The following is a 17,803-nucleotide window of genomic DNA, read 5'->3' as shown; positions in this document are numbered from 1 at the left end:
AAATTTAATCCGATTTTGATATTGCTGAATGATGAGAAACTGTTAATTTTTTAATTAAATTAAATTAATTTAATGTAAAAATATGGCAACCCGTTCCCCGTTGCTATACTCTGTAGCCTTTCCCTGAAAATTGAAGCTAGTTGCTGTATCACAAGAATACACTGTTCCCGGCTCTGCTGTTCTGGTATTTCTCTTCAAACTTAAACTCATCCTCTCAAATGTATAGCTATGCAATATTCAAGTTCAAATGCCTGTTTCTTCTTATTAAATCTTGAATCGGGTCGTTTCTTTTCTATTAGAGGAGAAATAGATGTAGAGTTTGCTCATTGGTTTGCGACATGGGGGTTTTAGAACAGAGTATTTAATTAGGTTAACTGGTTAGTTGATGAGGCTGTGATTGCCGCAGCTTCTGTTCCGTGGCATGGTTTTGGGCAATGGCGCTCGCAGCTCTGCAATGGTTGTTACTATCATGAGTAAAAAGAACAATGAAAAGGAGGCTTGGATTGGTGTTATATTTGATAAAGTGCATATTATATGTTTGTTGAAATGCATCAAACAAAGTTTATATTCTTTTTCTGGTATTTTCTGCTTGGCTGGTGTCGCTTATAGTCGGATGTCTTTTTTGGACAACTGTTAGTTTTGAAGCAGTTATATTCCCTTAACTTCTTTAATTCTTTCCTGGCCTGCTCAGACGGTGTAATTTCCATTCAAGTTATCACCATATTGCTTTGTTGATGCTTGTCTTCAGGTGTCTACTTTATTACTGTTGCAATGTCATGGTTTTTAGTTCTTTGCTTTTTTTTTTCAGGTTTATGTTTCCATAGTGTTGGTGCAGGATATATATCAATTATTGGTTTACTCAGTTTATAACTTGCTCAAATGGCCAATAATAGTATGTTTCAAGTCTCAATTCATTAATAAAAACCTTTACATGCAATTCTACAAAAAGGGTATTGGCATTTTGGAGGAGGAGAAAAATAATCTGGAAAGTTGAACCAACTGCTCTCAGTTGCTTGTTTGAGAGAGGAGAGGGAGGAAGCAAATTAATAATGGAATTTGGAAAAGAAAAATAAAGGGCATCTATGACAATCCTTGTTAAGATTTAATATTTTCAAGGCATTAAATGCTCAAATTGAGTATCAATTAGGTTATTATAGATTTTCAAAATAGAATCATACTTTTGTAATACACACCAAATGTTTAGAATGCTTTTTTTTATTTTTCACTGTATAAATTTTGCAAAACAAAGTTCATTATTTTAAATAAACTCCTGGTTGGAGTGGCTTCAATATGATTAGTCGTATCACTTATTTCTTTTTTATGCTTTAATCTTCTGCTATTATTACTCAGTATTGGCGTGGAAGAAAGAGAAAAACAGAACCTATTATAGAACAGAGTCTGAGCCCAGATCTAAAGGAATAGTAATCTTGAACAATTTCTCCATCTACTCTATAAAAATGTAAGTTACGTTTCTACAAATGGTATCATGTATGTGTTCTTGTAACAGTAACCTAATTTTCGTCTTAAAATAGTTTTCTCGTTAAATTTGAATTTCATAAACTATTTATGTAGTGCAAAATGAAAACAAAGTTTCTGGATTGGTACTTGAAGATTGCTGTTGGGTCAGCACTTGTTGGAGGTTCCATGGAGTTGTTCATGATTAAGACTGGCTTCTGTGTGAGAACCCTCCTTTTCTGCTTCGTTATTTGATTTTCCCCTCTTTTTGCTCTCTATTAAAAATTTGCAGCATGTTATTGTTCTTCTTTAAAGAGCTTAATTTGAAGGATCTTTATGGTAATTATCTTTTTTTGGTCTCTTCAATAATGTTGCGTTTGGTTCAAACCTATTCTTTTCTCATTTTATTCCTAATAGCTTAGTTATTTTATATGTGAAGTTAGTTATAATTTAAATATTTGATGATAACTAAATCAACTTTATTCCTACCTTCAATTTCATATAATTATGGATTTTGTATTCCTTCTTTGACATAAAAACAGTTAATTTGAATTAAACATAGAATTAACTTAAAATTAGACTCCTATTTCCATTCAAATTTAAATTATTTGTAAAATATTCTCATTAGCATCCCATAAAATTGGAGCTTTGAACCAAAGTCAATGTAAATGCTAGTAAAGTTGATGCTAATGCATTGTCCGATGATCTACTTATTTAAAAAACAATAATTTGGATTTTGTTTTCTTCTGCGTCTGTGAATATTATGAGACATGTCTGTTCACATATAGCAGACAATTTGCTTTCCTTGTGTTGCACATTGTGTGCACAACCTTCAATAAAAGTTCACTTAATTTTCATTACCAACAGGTTTGTTACATGAGTATAAATTAGCACTCCTCCTGACTTTCACCTTTGCAGACAGCTTTTTAGTGAAGAAATTTCAAGACTCCACAATACTGCTCTTAGTTTAGTGTCCAAGAAAGATGACTTGACCTTGATGAGCAGTGTGGTTTCAGGAATAGGTTTCTAATACAATCTCTAAATAGAAATAATACAATTTGTATTTAGAATTTGAAGATTTCTGATGCAAGATTGCAGTTGTATAAGCTGTGAATTCTGAATTATTTGAATGAATATTGAAGTTGGTTCCAGCACAGATGCTTTAGCTCGTTAGCTTATTCTGTTTTACTTTTGATAAGAGAAGTTGGTTGATTTTGTTTCACATCGTCCTGATCATTATTACTAACTTGCCAAATAATTGTCCATGTTGTTTGATGAAACTCATGTTGCATTCTATTAAGGTCATCCAACACATTGTTTGAAGTAATCTGTAGTTGAAACTCTTTTTAAAATAAGTTTTTCGCCGAAACTGTAGCATAACTGTTGTTTTCGTACCTCAAAGATGACAAAGTGACCGTTCTGGAGTCAGAGAAGCGGGCTTGGGAAAGTTCCTCGGAGGCTCAGGTGATTAGAGAAGCTCTTAATCCTTGGAGAAATCATGACGCAGAAGCAAGAAAAGATTCCTAATTCTTTTTGTGCTGGATGTTTGAGTTCCATGAGGTTAGTTTCTTGTATAATTTCATTGGCCCTGTTTGAACAATGCATTTGGTCAATTCAACTGATAACATTACTTCTATTTAAGTTTTCTTGCAAACTAAGGGATTAATTCTATATACCTATATGACATGTCATTTTCATCAGTTTATTATTAGGTTGGCCAAATTTTTTATGGGCCAAGAGCCCGAGCATATTTGGCTTGTGTTCTTTTTTTTTTTTTTTTGATGAAGTATTCCATTTTGACTCATTTTTGGTTGTGATAACGAAGTTCTCATTTAAAATATAGAATTTGTGGATCTGAAGAATATTTAGGATCTATGATTTTATTAAGAGCTTAATTGTCCTTGCTCAGAAACATAATTAAGTATTGGCTGAAAGCCTAAGTAAGCTCCTCTACTATTTTAAATTATTGTGTTCAACAAAGCTGATGAGTTGATGGAAACCGTAATGACTGTTTATAATCCATTATTGTTGTTAATATGCACGTGTAGCAAGTGATTGACATCTTTTGCATGAATGATGTTTATTAGCATAGACATTTGTTTAATTTCTGATTTTTTATTTCCATTAAAATAATAACTATGATTTTTATATTTAAAAGTAAAAAGTAAAAAACTAAAAACCAATTAAATATTCTTTCTCTCTGCAAAAACCTGGTCTTTTTATCTTGAATGCATAGTTGCCCCAAAGATTGGGCAGAAAAATACATATTCCAATCATAAATTTAATGGCAAAAAAGAGGAGGAAATACTCTAAAAACTCAAATTTTTTTCTTATCCCTTATATCTTTTTCTATGTTGAGTAAAACTTGTCCTCCATATATTTCTCTATTTATTGTAAGCCATTTTAAATCAAAAGAGGTGACGCATGATTAAGTGGGGCATCAACTCACCTCAAAATCTTCCTCTTCTACCTTTTTCTTCTTTTTTCCTACACATCATTGTAAAGGAGGTTCCATCAAACCCTCTCCACTTGAAATTTTTTGTGATACCCAATCTCATATTAGGAATATATATTGTTAAGACACGAACTCTAATAACTTGGTTTTAAACTTTTAGGATTTACTAATTTGAGTCTACTAGATGTTCCAAACTATAGCACGTGCTAATTTGATGGCTTCAAGTTAGTGCAATCTTAGACCTTGTGGCCCTTAGACTATGACTTGTGATTGTAATATGTGGCATTGATGATGACAAAGAATTTGTAACGATCCAGAACTTTAAAAGAAATAAGATTATAAATTGAATGCGGAAGCAAAATGATAGAATTAGAGTTTACATTCCTTACACAATAATTTAGAATACCCAATAGGGTATAGGAATGACAATTCTAAAAGAACAAGCGAAAAATTAAGAAATAAATAAAAAGTAAACAATTAGATATTTTAAAATGACCTTCATTAGCCTTTAACGGGGGTCCGGGTGGTGAACTATTCATAACCTTCTTATTGATCGGGATCTGAATTTTGGTTCTCTTGATTTCAAATTATTAATGAAAGTGTGAGGTACATTAGCCCAATAAGAATATCATGCTACTCACCGATACAGAAATGAAAGTTAGTAAAAATCATAAAAACAAATAATAGAACTCTTAATTTAAGTAAATTCATTTATCATAAATAAAATCATTTATTGTATATTTACCGTAGCGAGATTTCCAAAACCGACCTATAGGGATAATAACTCAATAACATCATAATTTCATATTCAAGAAAGTGAGAATAATAAGTTTTCCTTTTTATCTGTCTACTACTATCAATGAGGATTTATAGAGATGTCCCCATTACGCGTGAACCGTTATTCAAAATTATCAACTAACCGACCGTCCCCGCACTCTGTCCGGTATGACTGCTAAAAATATCATCCCTTAATATCTCATGCGGTATGAAGGTGAAATGGGCCGACTCCATACCTCATCTGGTTTGAGCGCCAAAATACTAATCATCGATACTTCATTTGGTATGAGGCGACATTCACGATAGGGTTCCTTATGTACCAGATCCGTCCACCATCTCTCAAGATATCCAGTAAGCTTACCTTTCATTCATTCACTTAATCAAGTAATTCCCGTTTACAATAAATTTTTAGTTTTATAATTTAACTGTAAATCACGTAAGACAAGCAATACATGCATCAAGAAAACATAACTGAATCATCTTACCAATTTTAGTGTATTATTATTCATTTAAAACTGTAATATTAAACAATCAGTTAAAATATGACAAACAGTAATAAATAATTGATTCCAATTCCATTAGCAACCTATAATTAATTATCGAAATTTTTTAAATTATATAAAATACCATATTATTTATAATTAGATTTCAATTTCATAATAGGGAATAAGGTGAGGGATTCTTACCCGAATTGGTATGCGAAATACTCAACTTTCAGCTGTGCTTACTGGCAGTCCCCAGATTCCTTGAATTTTCTTTCAGAGATTAAAACACGCTTCAAGTATGTAGAAATATCCCAAAAAATCCAAAATCGATGTCAAAAACTTTTTTCGGAATTTCGGCATGGTGGCACCGCCGTGCTTCGGCGACGACATCGCTGCTCGCAGAGGTGGTTTGCCTCAAGCTGACCATTTTCGGTCAATTTTGGCTGATTTTGGCCGGTTTTATATTCATTCTTGTGAGAAAATACATTAATTGGACTCAATTGGCCGAAAAAAGTCAAAAAATAAAAACTTACCGGCGGCAGAATTTTCCGGTGCAGCAGCTCCTCTGGCTCACCTTTGCGGTTAGCATTTTTCTTCGGTCAACCTGTAGAAAACAGAATGATGAATACAATGGTGGAAAAATTGCAGAAAACGGGAATCGGGAAGGGGTTCATCGAATGCGATTTTTAATTTTTTCCGTGGCGGCGCCTCTAGACTTTATCCACGGTTTCCGTCTTATCCACCGGTCCTTTTGCTCCGATTTAGTTATATGGGTGTGCAAAATAAAATTTCGAGCGAATAAGAGAATTTTTACCTTTTTTGGCAGTCGGATGTGGCTCTAGCGTGGCAGCGGGCGGCAGTCGGCTCCTTTCTCTGGCGGAGAGGCTGGCGGCTAGGATTAGGATTCGGTGTGAAGTGAGATATTTATACCTGTCTCTCTTTAATCTCAACTGTTCATCGTATTTGATCTCGACCGTCTGATCGCGTTTAAAGAGAAAATGAATCTAGACCGTTCATCGCGATTTGATATGAATCATACAATCGCATTTAAAGAGGGAACGAATCTGAGCTGTTCATTGCGTTTAATTGCGACTGTCCGATCGCGCTTGAGGAGGGAGCGGATCCGGACCACCCACGCGAGCGGGAACGCATCCGCGCTGTCTGATCACGGGCATGCAGATTGCCAGCGTGGCCTCCCGCGTAGCGCTGAGTCAACGTGCATTGCCAAACGGTGCGCTCCGGTTCGTGGGCCTGCTGACTGGTCAGTCCTACGTGGTATATTTTTCTTAAATTGCGTTTTGACCCCTAGTTTCTATTTTTTTTAAAAAAAAACACCTCCCAAATTCAAAATTTCACCTTTTTTTTCCCAAAATTGTTTTCAATTTCATCCTACACCTATTTTTTTTCCTAATTTTACATTAAATAGAAATTTACCAATTTAAAATTTATATTTTTATATATTAATTTTAATTTTAAAATTAATCTCCGACCAAATTTCGGGACCAGATATTACAACCCTTAAAAGAAATTTGGTCTCTTAAATTTGTCTCTCTCTCACTCAATCAAACAGTTTGGGATACTTGTCTCTAAAGTCTGATTCTAGCTCTCATGTAGTTTGTCTGTGTGTGTGATTCTATCATAGGACCTTAACGAAGAAAATTTTTCGATTGCAGAGTACTCTGCTTTTTCGGTACATAATACCTACCAATACCTTCTCGTAGAAAAGATCCTCCTGAAGTGAAAGAAACTCGTGGGCCAAGACGTGAAAGAGGTCCGAGTTGTATTTGCGTGGTATGGACACATGAAACACATTATGGACCCTAGGTAGTTTTGGAGGTAGTGTCAGTCTGTAGACAGCAGTGCCAATTCTGTTTAAGATTTCAAATGGCCCAATAAACCGGGGATTTAGTTTCTCTCTCTTGCTAAACTTACTGATTCCCTTGAAAGAAATGACCTTAAAAAACACTCGATCACCTTTTTCAAATTCTAAATCCCTTTTTGAGTATCTGCATAACTTTTCTGTCTGCTCTGAGCCGTTTAAATGTTTTTCCTAATCTTAACTATTTTGGCTGTAGTCTCCTCCATAAGATCTGGGCTGAACAATTTTCTATCACCTATTTCTTCCCAACAAATCGTCAATCTGCATGGGCGGCCATATAACGCATCGTACGGAGCCATGCCGATACTTGTTTGGTAGCTGTTATTGTAGACAAACTTTATTAGGGGTAAATGATCATCCCAATGGCCTCCGAAGTCAAGAATCCAAGCTCAGAGCATATTCTTCAGTGTGTGAATTGTCCATCGGTCTTAGGGTGGAATGCGGTACTAAGGAACAGTTTCGTTCACATGACTTGCTAAAACTATACCAGAACCGAGAAGTGAACCTAGAGTCCTTGTCGGATACTATTGTCACTAACACTTCATGTAACCTGACTATTTCTCGGATATACATTATTGCTAACTTGTTCAAAGGGTCGGTCATCTTGATGGCTAAGAAGTGGGAAGATTTGGTGAGGCGGTCAACAATTACCCAAATGGCATCATGTCCCGAGCGTGTCCTAGGCAATCCTGTCACGAAATTTATTGTGATGTGTTCTTACTTTCACTTCGGAATTGGTAATGGTTGGAGTAGCCCACTTGGGCATTGATGTTCTGTCTTGACTTGCTGACATACCAAACATTTGGGAACAAAGTCGATCACATCTCTTTTCATCCCGTTCCACCAAAATTAGGGTCGCATATTTTGATACATTTTAGTGCTTTCATGATGCATGACAAACTTTGAGCTATAGATTTCGATCATGATGTCCATTTTCAGCTCACTATCACATGGAATACACATCATGTCCTGAAATTTAAGTAACCCATCGGCAGAGACTCGAAATTTTGAATTTACTCCCTGTTCTGCGTCTTTCTTGAGGGCTGGTAGGGTGGAATCGGCGGATTGGGCTTCCTTTATTCTCTAGATCAACTCAGGTTGAACAGTTAGATAGATCAAACATATAAATCTCTTCAGGTTCTAAAGTCGTACCTGTTGTGCGGCGCTTATTGCTCTACATTCTGAAACCATTAGGTGAGCTAATATATCTACATTTTTCCTGCTGAATGCGTCGGCTACCACGTTGCCCTTATCTAGGTGATACAATATGTTGCAATCGTAGTTCTTGATGAGTTCTATCCATTTTCTCTTACGCATGTTGACATCTTTTTGAGTGAATATGTGTTTCAAGCTCTTATGGTCATTATAAATCTGAAAAGTCTACCCATACAAGTAATGACGTCAAGTCTTCAATGCGTGGATAATTGCGGCAAATTCTAAGTCATGGGTGGAGTAGTTTTTCTCATAACTCTTCAACTGTCTGTACCTATAGGATATGACTTTCCTATGCTGCATCAGCACACAACTCAACCCCAGATAAGAGGCATCACTATAAATTGTATATCCCCCTGTCGTGCTCGACAAAGTCAACACAGGTGCAGTAGTCAACTGTTTCTTTAGTTCTGAAAAATTCATTTCACAGTTTTCGTTCAACTCAAACTTAACGTTCTTCTTTGTGAGCCGAGTCAAAGGAGCAGGTAGGATAGAAAATCATTCCACAAACTTACGGTAATAACTTGTCATCCCCAGAAAGTTACGAATATTCTTGACTGAGGTTAATTTTTCCCAGCTGAGCACTGCCTCAACTTTTTAGGGGTTCACTGACACTTCGTCCTTTGATATGATGTGCCCTAGGAAGGTAGTCTGCTCGAGTCAGAACCCACACTTATTCAACTTTGCATACAACTTCTTTTCTCTGAGAACTTGGAAAACCTGAGTCAGATGGTGAACGTGTTCCTCTTTACTTTTTGAATAGATCAGAATATCATCGATAAATACAATGATGAACTGATTCAGGAATTGTCTGAAAACCCTGTTTATCAAATCCATGAAGATGGCTGGTGCGTTGATTAGTTCAAATGGTATGATTAAGAACTTATAGTGTCCGTACCTAGTTCGAAAAGCTGTTTTGGAAATGTCTTCTGCCTTGATCTTTACCTCATGGTAATTTGAACGCAAGTCTATTTTGGAAAAGACCTATGCACCCTGCAACTAATCAAAAATGTCATCAATCCTGGGGAATGGGTATTTGTTCTTGATCATGACCCTGTTCAGTCGTCTATAGTCAATACATAACCTTAACGTCTCATCCCTCTTTCTTGCAAATATGACTCCAGCATCCCCAAGGGACACACTATGTCTGATAAATTCACTATTTTGCAATTCATTGATCTGTTTTTTCAGCTCCTCCATCTCAACACGACTCATGCGGTAAGGGGCAACCGAAATAGACTGGGTGTCTGGCTGAAGATTTATGGTGAATTCAACTTCTCTGTCCACTGGCAGTTCGGGTAGTTCATCCGGAAACACATCCGGGAAGTGTCAAACTACCGAAATCTCTTGAATACAAATTTCTTTCTTAAGTTTGCTTAATTAGAAAAAATAGCCGAGTTAAAGCACTTAATAATATGAAAGATTGGCATGAGGGAATAATATTTAAAGAATTTTATTAATTTGTAAATGATTCTTCATTAGGAAGGTTAAATACAAGTTTTTTATGAAAATAATTTACGGTTGTGTGATACGCTGCTACCTAGTTCATTCCTATGATTGCATCAAAGTCCCCCGTATCAATCTCTATTAGATCCGCACTCAATTTCCTATCTGCTATATTTATTATGCAAGTTTTGTATATAACCTCCCCTAGTAGTGTCCTACTCCCATGAGTAGACACAAATAACACAAAATCAAGTCTTTTAGGTAATACATTCAAGTTTGGTGTAAAGGTATGTGAAACAAATGAATGTGAGACACCAGTATCAATCAAAACATGTGCAAGATGATTACAGATAGTGTATGTACCATGTATCACGTCTGGATTGACTTCTATATCTTGCCGAGTGAGGTTGTAAGTCCTACCCTAGGTAGGAAGTCTAGCCTGGTTCTGATTCTTCGGACACTCTCTCGTGTAATGTTGGACACTCCTACATATACGACAAGTATTGTTAAGGCGATAGCAGGGTCAGTCCCCATGATTTTTGTCGCAGTGCTGACAAATCCTACCATGTCCTGTTGTCGGAATCTGATAAGGATCTTAGGTCACTGCCTAGGTCTCTTGTTCTGCTGAACAGGGGCAGTGGGTGCTGGTTTGTGGTGTGAAACCGAGGGCCTGAGATTCTCTACTGCTGGAGGAAAAATGTGAAGGTTTCTCTTCACTAGCTGTGTCTTGGCCAGAACGGCCAAGTAAGTACTGAGGTCGAACACATACAAGTGCTGTCTAATCTTAGGAGGGAAGCCCCACTCGAACTTTTTTGTCTTTCTGCCTTCATCAATCATGCTCTCAGGGGAATACCAACCCAACTCAATGAATTTTCGGACATATTCTGATACAGTCATATCACCCTGGATTAAGTGTGCAAACTCCATTTCCTTCAAATGTCGGATATGCTCTGGGAGGTACTCTGCATTCAAGGCCATCAGGAATTGTTTCCAAGTGATTGAAACGGGCAGGGAGGCTTGCTTGAGTTGCCACCAGCGGTCTGCCTCTCCTACCAGCATGTAGGTGGCAAGTATGACTCTCTGTTCGAAAATCACCCCAAGAGTCATGAATGCCTTCTCTATTTCAGCTAACCAGTACTCGACCTCTTTAAAGGAGGATGCCCCTACAAAGGTAGATGGATTAGTCTTTTATACCTCTCAATGTAGCCTGGATCTATCATGGGAGGAACTGGGTCCCGTGGAAGAGGGACTGGATTATGCTGGGGGTGGACCGGATGGCCTTGTGGTGGTACTGGATGATACGGTGGGGGCATCGGATTGTACTGTGGTGGTGCCAGGTGATGCGGTTGAGGCACCGGACTATACTGTGGTGGTGCTGGGTGATGCAGTTAGGGCACTGGACCATACTGTGGTGGTGTCAGATAGTACTTTAGAGGAGCAGGGTCGTGCCGGGGTGGCTCAAGATCCTTCTGTTGCAGGAGTGGCTCAAACTGTGACAGCGGGGGAGGATCAGGTAGCTCTCTCTTTTTCTTCTGGGCCTACTGGGCAGCGATGAGTCTCTTCAGCATTTCAAATAATCGGTCAATATCCTCTCGAAGCGAACCCTCCCGGGCTATTCGGTTTAGTGGGGGTCTTCTTTTCCTCATCTATATGTACCTGCATTTCACAAGGAATGGTTGAGTGATTATTTATTATTTTTTGGTGTTTCATAAGGATTTTTGTGTAAGGAATGGATACGAGAAACACGAATCTGATACTAACTGTAACGGCCCAGAATTTTAAAAAGAAATAAAATCATAAATTGAATGCGAAAGCAAAATGATAAAGTTAGAGTTTACATTCCTTACATAATAATTTAGAATACCTAATAGGGGTACGAAAATAACCTTTCTAAAAGAATAAGTGAAAAATCAAAAAATAAATGAAAAGTAAACAATTAGTTATCCTATGACGACCTTTACTAGTCTTTGAAGGGAGTAGGGGTGGTGAACTATTCACAATTCTCTTTTTGATCGGGATTTGGATTTTGATTCTCTTAATCTAAAATGGTTAATGAAAATGTGAGCTACACTACCTCAGTAAGAATATCACACTACTCATCGATATAGAAATGAAGGTTGGTAAAAATCATAAAAACAATTAATGGAGCTCTTAATTTAAATAAATTCATTTATCATAAATAAAATCATTTATAACATATTTATCGTAGTGAGATTTTCAAAACCGACCTATAGGAACAATAGTTTAACAATATCATAATCTCATATTCAAGTAAGTAAGAACAACAACTTTTCTTTTTTATCTGCTACTGGTATCCATAATCACTATGTATGAACCGTTATTCAACAATTTCAACTAATCGGCGGTCCTCATACCCAATCTGGTATGAATGCCAAAAATAACATCCCTCAATACCCCGTCCGTTATGAAGGTGAAATGGGTCGTCTCCATACCTCATCCGATATGAGTGCCAAAATACCAATTCTCGATGCCCCGTTCGGTATGAGACGACATTCACGGTAAGGTTGTTTATGTACCCAGTCCGTCCACCATCTTCCAAGATATTTAGTAAGGTTACTTTTCATTCATTCACTTAATCAAGTAATTTCCGTTTACATTAAATTTTTAGTTTCGCAATTTAACTATAAATCACGTAAGATAAGAAATACATGCATTAAAGAAACATAACTGAATCATTTTATCAATTCTAGTGTATTATTATTCATTTAAAACTGTAAGATCAAATAATCAATTAAAACATGACAAACAGTAATAAATAATCGGTTCCGGCTCCATTAGCAACCTATAATTAATTATTGAAATTTTCTAAATTACACAAAATACTGTATTATTTATAATTAAATTTTAATTCCATAACAGAGAATAAGGTGAAGGATTCTTATCCGAATTAGTGTCCAAAACACTAAACTTTCAGTTGCGCCTACTGGCGATCTCCGGGTTCCCTAAATTTTCCTTTAGAGATTAAAATATGCTTCAAGTATCTAGAAATACTCCCAAAAAATTCAAAATTAGTGTTAAAAATTTTTTTCCGGCCAATTTCGGAATTTCGACACGGCGGCACCGCCATGCTCCGACGACGGCACCGTCACCCAGTTTTGGCCGATTTCGACCAGTTTTATACTCATCCCTGCGAGAAAATATGTTAAGGAATCTCGGTTGGCCGAAAAAAATCCAAAAACAAAAACTTACCGATGGCAGAATTTTACGGAACAGCGGCTCCGTCGGCTCACTTTTACGGTTAGGTGTTTTTCTTCGGTCAACTTGTAGAAAACAGAATGAAAATATAATTGTGGAAAAATCGCAGGAAACGGGAATCGAGAAGGGGCTCATCGGATGCGGTTTTTTATTTTTCTCGCGACGGCGCCACCGGGCTTTACCCGCGGTTTTCGGCTCATCCACTGGTCCTTTTGTTCCGATTGGCCAAAAGGGATCTTTAAAATCAAATTTCGAACGAATGAGAGAATTTTTATCTTTTTTGACGGTCAGATGTTGTTTTGGTGCGGCGGCGGGCGATGATCGGCTCTCTTTTTCGGTGATTAGTTCTTCTTTTTCGGCGGGGAGCTGGCGGTTAAAATTAGGTTCGGTGTGAAGTGAGATATTTATACCTGTATCTCTTTAATTTGCGTCGTTCATTGCGTTTGATCTCGACCGTCTGATCGTATTTAAAGAGGAAATGAATATGGACCATTCATCGCATTTGATCTCGACTGTCCGATCGTATTTAAAGAGAATATGAATATGGACCGTTCATCGCGATTTGATCAGGATCATACGAACGCGTTTAAAGAGGGAACGAATCTGGATCGTTTATCATATTTAATCGCGACTGTTCCATCGCACCTGAGGAGGGAACGGATCCGGACCGTCCACGCGCGTGGGAACGTATCCAAGCCGTCCAATCGCGGGCACGCGGATTGCTGGCGTGACCTCCTGTATGGCACCGAGTCAGCGTGTCTTGCCACGCAGCACACTCCGGTTTGTCGGGCCTGCTGACTGGGCGGTCTTACGTATCTCATTTCTCTTAAATTGCATTTTGACCCATATTTTCCGATTTAAAAAAAAAACACCATCTAAATCTAAATTTTATCCATTTTTTCTAAAATTGTTTTCAATTTCATCTTCCACCTATTTTTTTCCTAATTTTATATTAAATAGAAATTTATCAATTTAAAATTTATATTTTTATATATTAATTTTAATTTTTAAAATTAATTTTGGTTCAAATTTTAGACCTGGGTATTATAATTTTAGTGGCAGAATTGTAATATTCAAAATTCGCATAAAAAATATGTGATTGTTAAGCTTTACGTAAGGGTTTTAAGTTGCAAATTACCAATATTTGAACTTGAACTTTTGAATACTAGTTATTTAGGTCTATACATTGTTGGATTTGTGATTTTTAGGACCTTGGATGTTGCAATTCTTCTCCATTGACTCAAATCCTCGTCATTTAATCACTAACCCTAACATAACACAGACAGCCCGCAAATCCCATTTGATTGTGTCTTCCCTCTGTCTTTTCTCTATCATCCAAACACCTCCTAATGTGGAACTCAAGATTAACGTTATAATTCAGAACTCACACAATGCTCATTAAGTCATTAAATACTTAAATTCTATAAAAAAAAACTCTCCCTACTTAAAATGCTATCAATAAAGTGATAAGAATTGAGATCATTGGGAAAGTAAAAGAATAGAAAAACACCATAAGAATACTTTGATAAGTTGATCTAGTTTTTACTCAACAAGAAAGTTGAAGACACCTCTCTTAGTTAAAAATAATTTTTTTAATTTTATTGATTAAAACTTAAATGATTACAACTAGAAATTGAAGACCTATTTATAAAATATAGTCATGGAAAATATAAGGAAATAAATCTTATAAATTAATTGTAAAAATTAAATTTTGCTTTAATTGAATAATTAATAAAAGTTAAGAAGATTTTGAATAATTAGAGTAAATAGGATATTCTCTTTTGCAAACTTTTTAATGGAGAATATCTCAATTGATTGTAGAAAAATTAGGAAGAAAATAAATGAAAATTTTGGATTGGTTACAATCTTTCTTTTTCAGTCGGGATTTGGTTCTTTAAAAAATTTTTTTTTTTTTGCTTGATTCCTTTTTTCACTTAAATTGAGATGTAAGTACTACTATGTTTTTGAATTGTTGAGTTTGTTCTCCTCTTCTATTGGAGTCGGCCTTCTCTTTATAGTTGATGCTCATGCTCACATCACCTTCTTATGGCGCTTGAGCTCTCATAGTGACCAACAATCAAATGTCTTTTCTAGTTCTTTTCTTCCTCTTCTTTTTTTTCGTCCCTCCCATTTGCTCCGTCAAGCTCTCAGAGTCTCTTTCACCACATGGGCGTCATCTCCAATTGAATCTGTCTCAACAGCATCAAGGTTCCCTTCCTGCCCTGTGGTTGGATTTTTCTCTTTTTGACCTCTTGTTCTTCTAGAGATTGCTAGAGAAATACGAAACGTGTACACAATATTAATGATCAAATTGCCAAAAAAGGCAATTAAAATTTACAAATTGAGATCTGTCTTTCTGTCCATTCAAGGGTCTATATGAACACAATTAAAAGTTATTGGGCGTAATTGGATGCTAATTTTCTACAGGGACCGGTTGAAATAATTTTAATAGTAAGAGAACTTATGTAGGCTTTTGGCCATTGTGTAAGTTTCATAGTATTTCTTTCCTTCAATTTATATATGCTGCTGACTGTATCCCTGCTTACAGTCACAGTTAGAAGTTCTTTTTTTCAAGAGACCTCAATTGACTATAATGATGAGTGAACAAAGGTGTATGATGCCACTGAGGACACCTTGGTTGAATCCCTCTATTTTATATGTGCAGGAAGTCTTTAGGATAGTGTCATGCACCAGATTTATTGGAAAATTCACCTTAATTTACCATTGGGCATTTAAACCCAGCAAGCTGGTTGATTGATTTTTGGATGCACCTTTGAAAGCACCCTTACGCTTGAAATTGTTGACCTTGTAAATAAGATCTTGATTTTTATTAGTCTAACAGTCTAGAACTTATTATTATTATTACTTTTTTGTGAAGAAGAATTTTATTTATTTGATATTATGGTTCTGAACCTGAAAGGCTTGGTACCTCAAAAGGCACTATAGAATTTTGTGCTACTTTGGTTTAATGTTTCTGGACAAAGTTCTCTTTTGCAGAAATACTGAACAGCTCTTTAAATTGCTTTTGCAGGGAGAAATCTTAGTGTGCTTCACAACAGTTGCTAAAAGTAGTTCTTCACATCCATGGGCCATACGTGTTGGCAAATTAAGAATTCTCTGGTGAGAGAGGTTATTTCTGATCTCTACAATTTGTTTCTATCCTTTATATTATTGCGTTTGACTTGTTCTTGTATCGCTGCGAAGTTGCCTGAGATACAGGCTTAAGGGGTGTTAACGAAATCCTGTGATGTAAAACTCTTAGCATTAATAAGGTTACATACGATATTGATAGAGTTCGAAAGTTAGAAGAAGAGTTTGTGACTCTTATAATATGAGATTCTTCGTGAAATTTGATTGTTCGAGTTTGAATACTATTTGGGTGCTTCTAAAATATTAATTTTTTTGAAAATGAAACTTACTTGATATTCACTTATTGATCAAAATAACATAAAATTATCAAATAGACTTGTCATCGCTTGAACTAAAATCATTATATTAGTAGATCAGTTTATTATTTTGTAAGACTCTTAGTTGCAGTTGCTTAGTTAATTCTGGCAACCTTTGCACTTCTATGCATTCTGGTAGGCAAGACTGTCTTTGGGTGCATTTATTTTTTCTTTCTTATTATAATTTTAAGTTATGTGGTTTATTCTATATCATTCAGTTTATAAATTTTTTTGACACTTTATATTTTAAATACAAAAATATAAAATTTTAAGATTAAATAAATTAAATTTAAAAATGTATTATGTCATCTGTTGACTTAAATATGATACATATACAAATTACGAGTAACATATTAAAATTATCAGTTTAAAAGTATTAAATTATATATTTATAATTATCATTATTGTTTTCTTATCATATTTTATAAATAAAGTATAATTAAAGAAATAAATTATTGAAAGTTTATATAGTGATTACTAAATTATATTTTTATATTTAAAAATTTTAAATAAACAATTATTACATATTATTAAGTTAATATTTATTTTTTAAAATATAAGTTGATAATAATATTTAAAATTTTATTTTATAATAAAATATGGAATTATAATTAATTTTAACATATTATTTTTATTTTTATTTTAAATAAAAAAAAAATCATCTCATATTTATTGTCATAAATATATATATATATATAATAGATTACACTATTGGATTGAAGTGTAATAAAAAATCAAAAAATTAAAATTGTGAAAGGATAAAAATCCCATGAGGTGAAAACCGTAAATCACTCCAATTATCCATTTGCAAAGATTTCGAAAGAATGTGAAAGCTTGTATAAAGCTATATATTTATATTTATATATATATATATATATTTATATGAGTTTTATTTACAATTTATCACGTCATATATAACGTGTATATGACGACATAAGTAGATGTTGATGTTGATCTTAAGACAATGAAGGGCGGATGGCCACGTAAATCAGTCAACACTTTTCGTGGCTCAAAGGTAGTTTAAGGTTTGAGTGGTAATGACACCAACCGGCACCATGGGATGTGATGTTACAGCGCGTCGGCAGAACCTGGTAGAAGCCGAGGTAAGTGGCCAACCTTATTATTACATCATAGTTTATCGCACCTTAATAATTACCCTCCCAATACATGTGGAATTCAATATCCTATATTTCACAGTCAATTGGATTATATTTTAAAAATAAATAACCTTTAACTAATTAAAAATTAAAATTTTATTTTATATTCTAAAATTTTAAAACAAATAATTATTATATATATTATCATGTTAATTTTATTTTTATATTCTGAATATTTAAATTTTATGTTTAAATACTACAAATATTTAAAGAAATTGTAAATAAGAAAATCCTCTCTTAAGATTTCTTCCATCTTCAAACCTTAATCTAATTCT

The 17,803-nt window shown here is 35.1% G+C and overlaps 1 protein-coding gene across 2 annotated transcripts; it reads left to right on the top strand.

Moving 5' to 3' along the window:
* Positions 1-7: 7 nt before the first annotated feature.
* On the top strand, positions 8-16,274 carry LOC110819908 (DNA mismatch repair protein). Of its 2 annotated transcripts, XM_022049246.2 has the most exons (6): positions 8-184; positions 809-892; positions 1,351-1,459; positions 1,573-1,675; positions 2,858-3,015; positions 15,957-16,274. In XM_022049246.2, the coding sequence occupies exons 4-5, from the start codon at positions 1,579-1,581 to the stop codon at positions 2,980-2,982; spliced, it is 222 nt and encodes a 73-aa protein (XP_021904938.1). In that variant the 5' UTR covers positions 8-184; positions 809-892; positions 1,351-1,459; positions 1,573-1,578; the 3' UTR covers positions 2,983-3,015; positions 15,957-16,274. The 2 variants fall into 2 exon arrangements, with proteins under 2 accessions (XP_021904938.1, XP_021904936.1); XM_022049244.2 differs by lacking the exon at positions 809-892 and having other exon boundaries at positions 9-184.
* Positions 16,275-17,803: the final 1,529 nt, after the last annotated feature.

This window comes from Carica papaya, chromosome 3 (assembly GCF_054855325.1).
Source record: "Carica papaya isolate Zhongbai chromosome 3, ASM5485532v1, whole genome shotgun sequence".
Taxonomy (NCBI): domain Eukaryota; kingdom Viridiplantae; phylum Streptophyta; class Magnoliopsida; order Brassicales; family Caricaceae; genus Carica; species Carica papaya.
Note: the sequence above shows the minus strand (reverse complement) of the source record. Positions and strands in the feature narration are given on the sequence as shown.

What these genes read in the sequence shown, in the direction of transcription:
- LOC110819908 (XM_022049246.2), top strand. Translation starts at nt 1,579, where the DNA reads ATGAAAACAAAGTTTCTGGATTGGTACTTGAAGATTGCTGTTGGGTCA. An exon ending in CATGATTAAGACTGGCTTCT is followed by an intron (nt 1,676 to 2,857) that starts GTGTGAGAACCC and finishes CGTACCTCAAAG; the next exon opens with ATGACAAAGTGACCGTTCTG.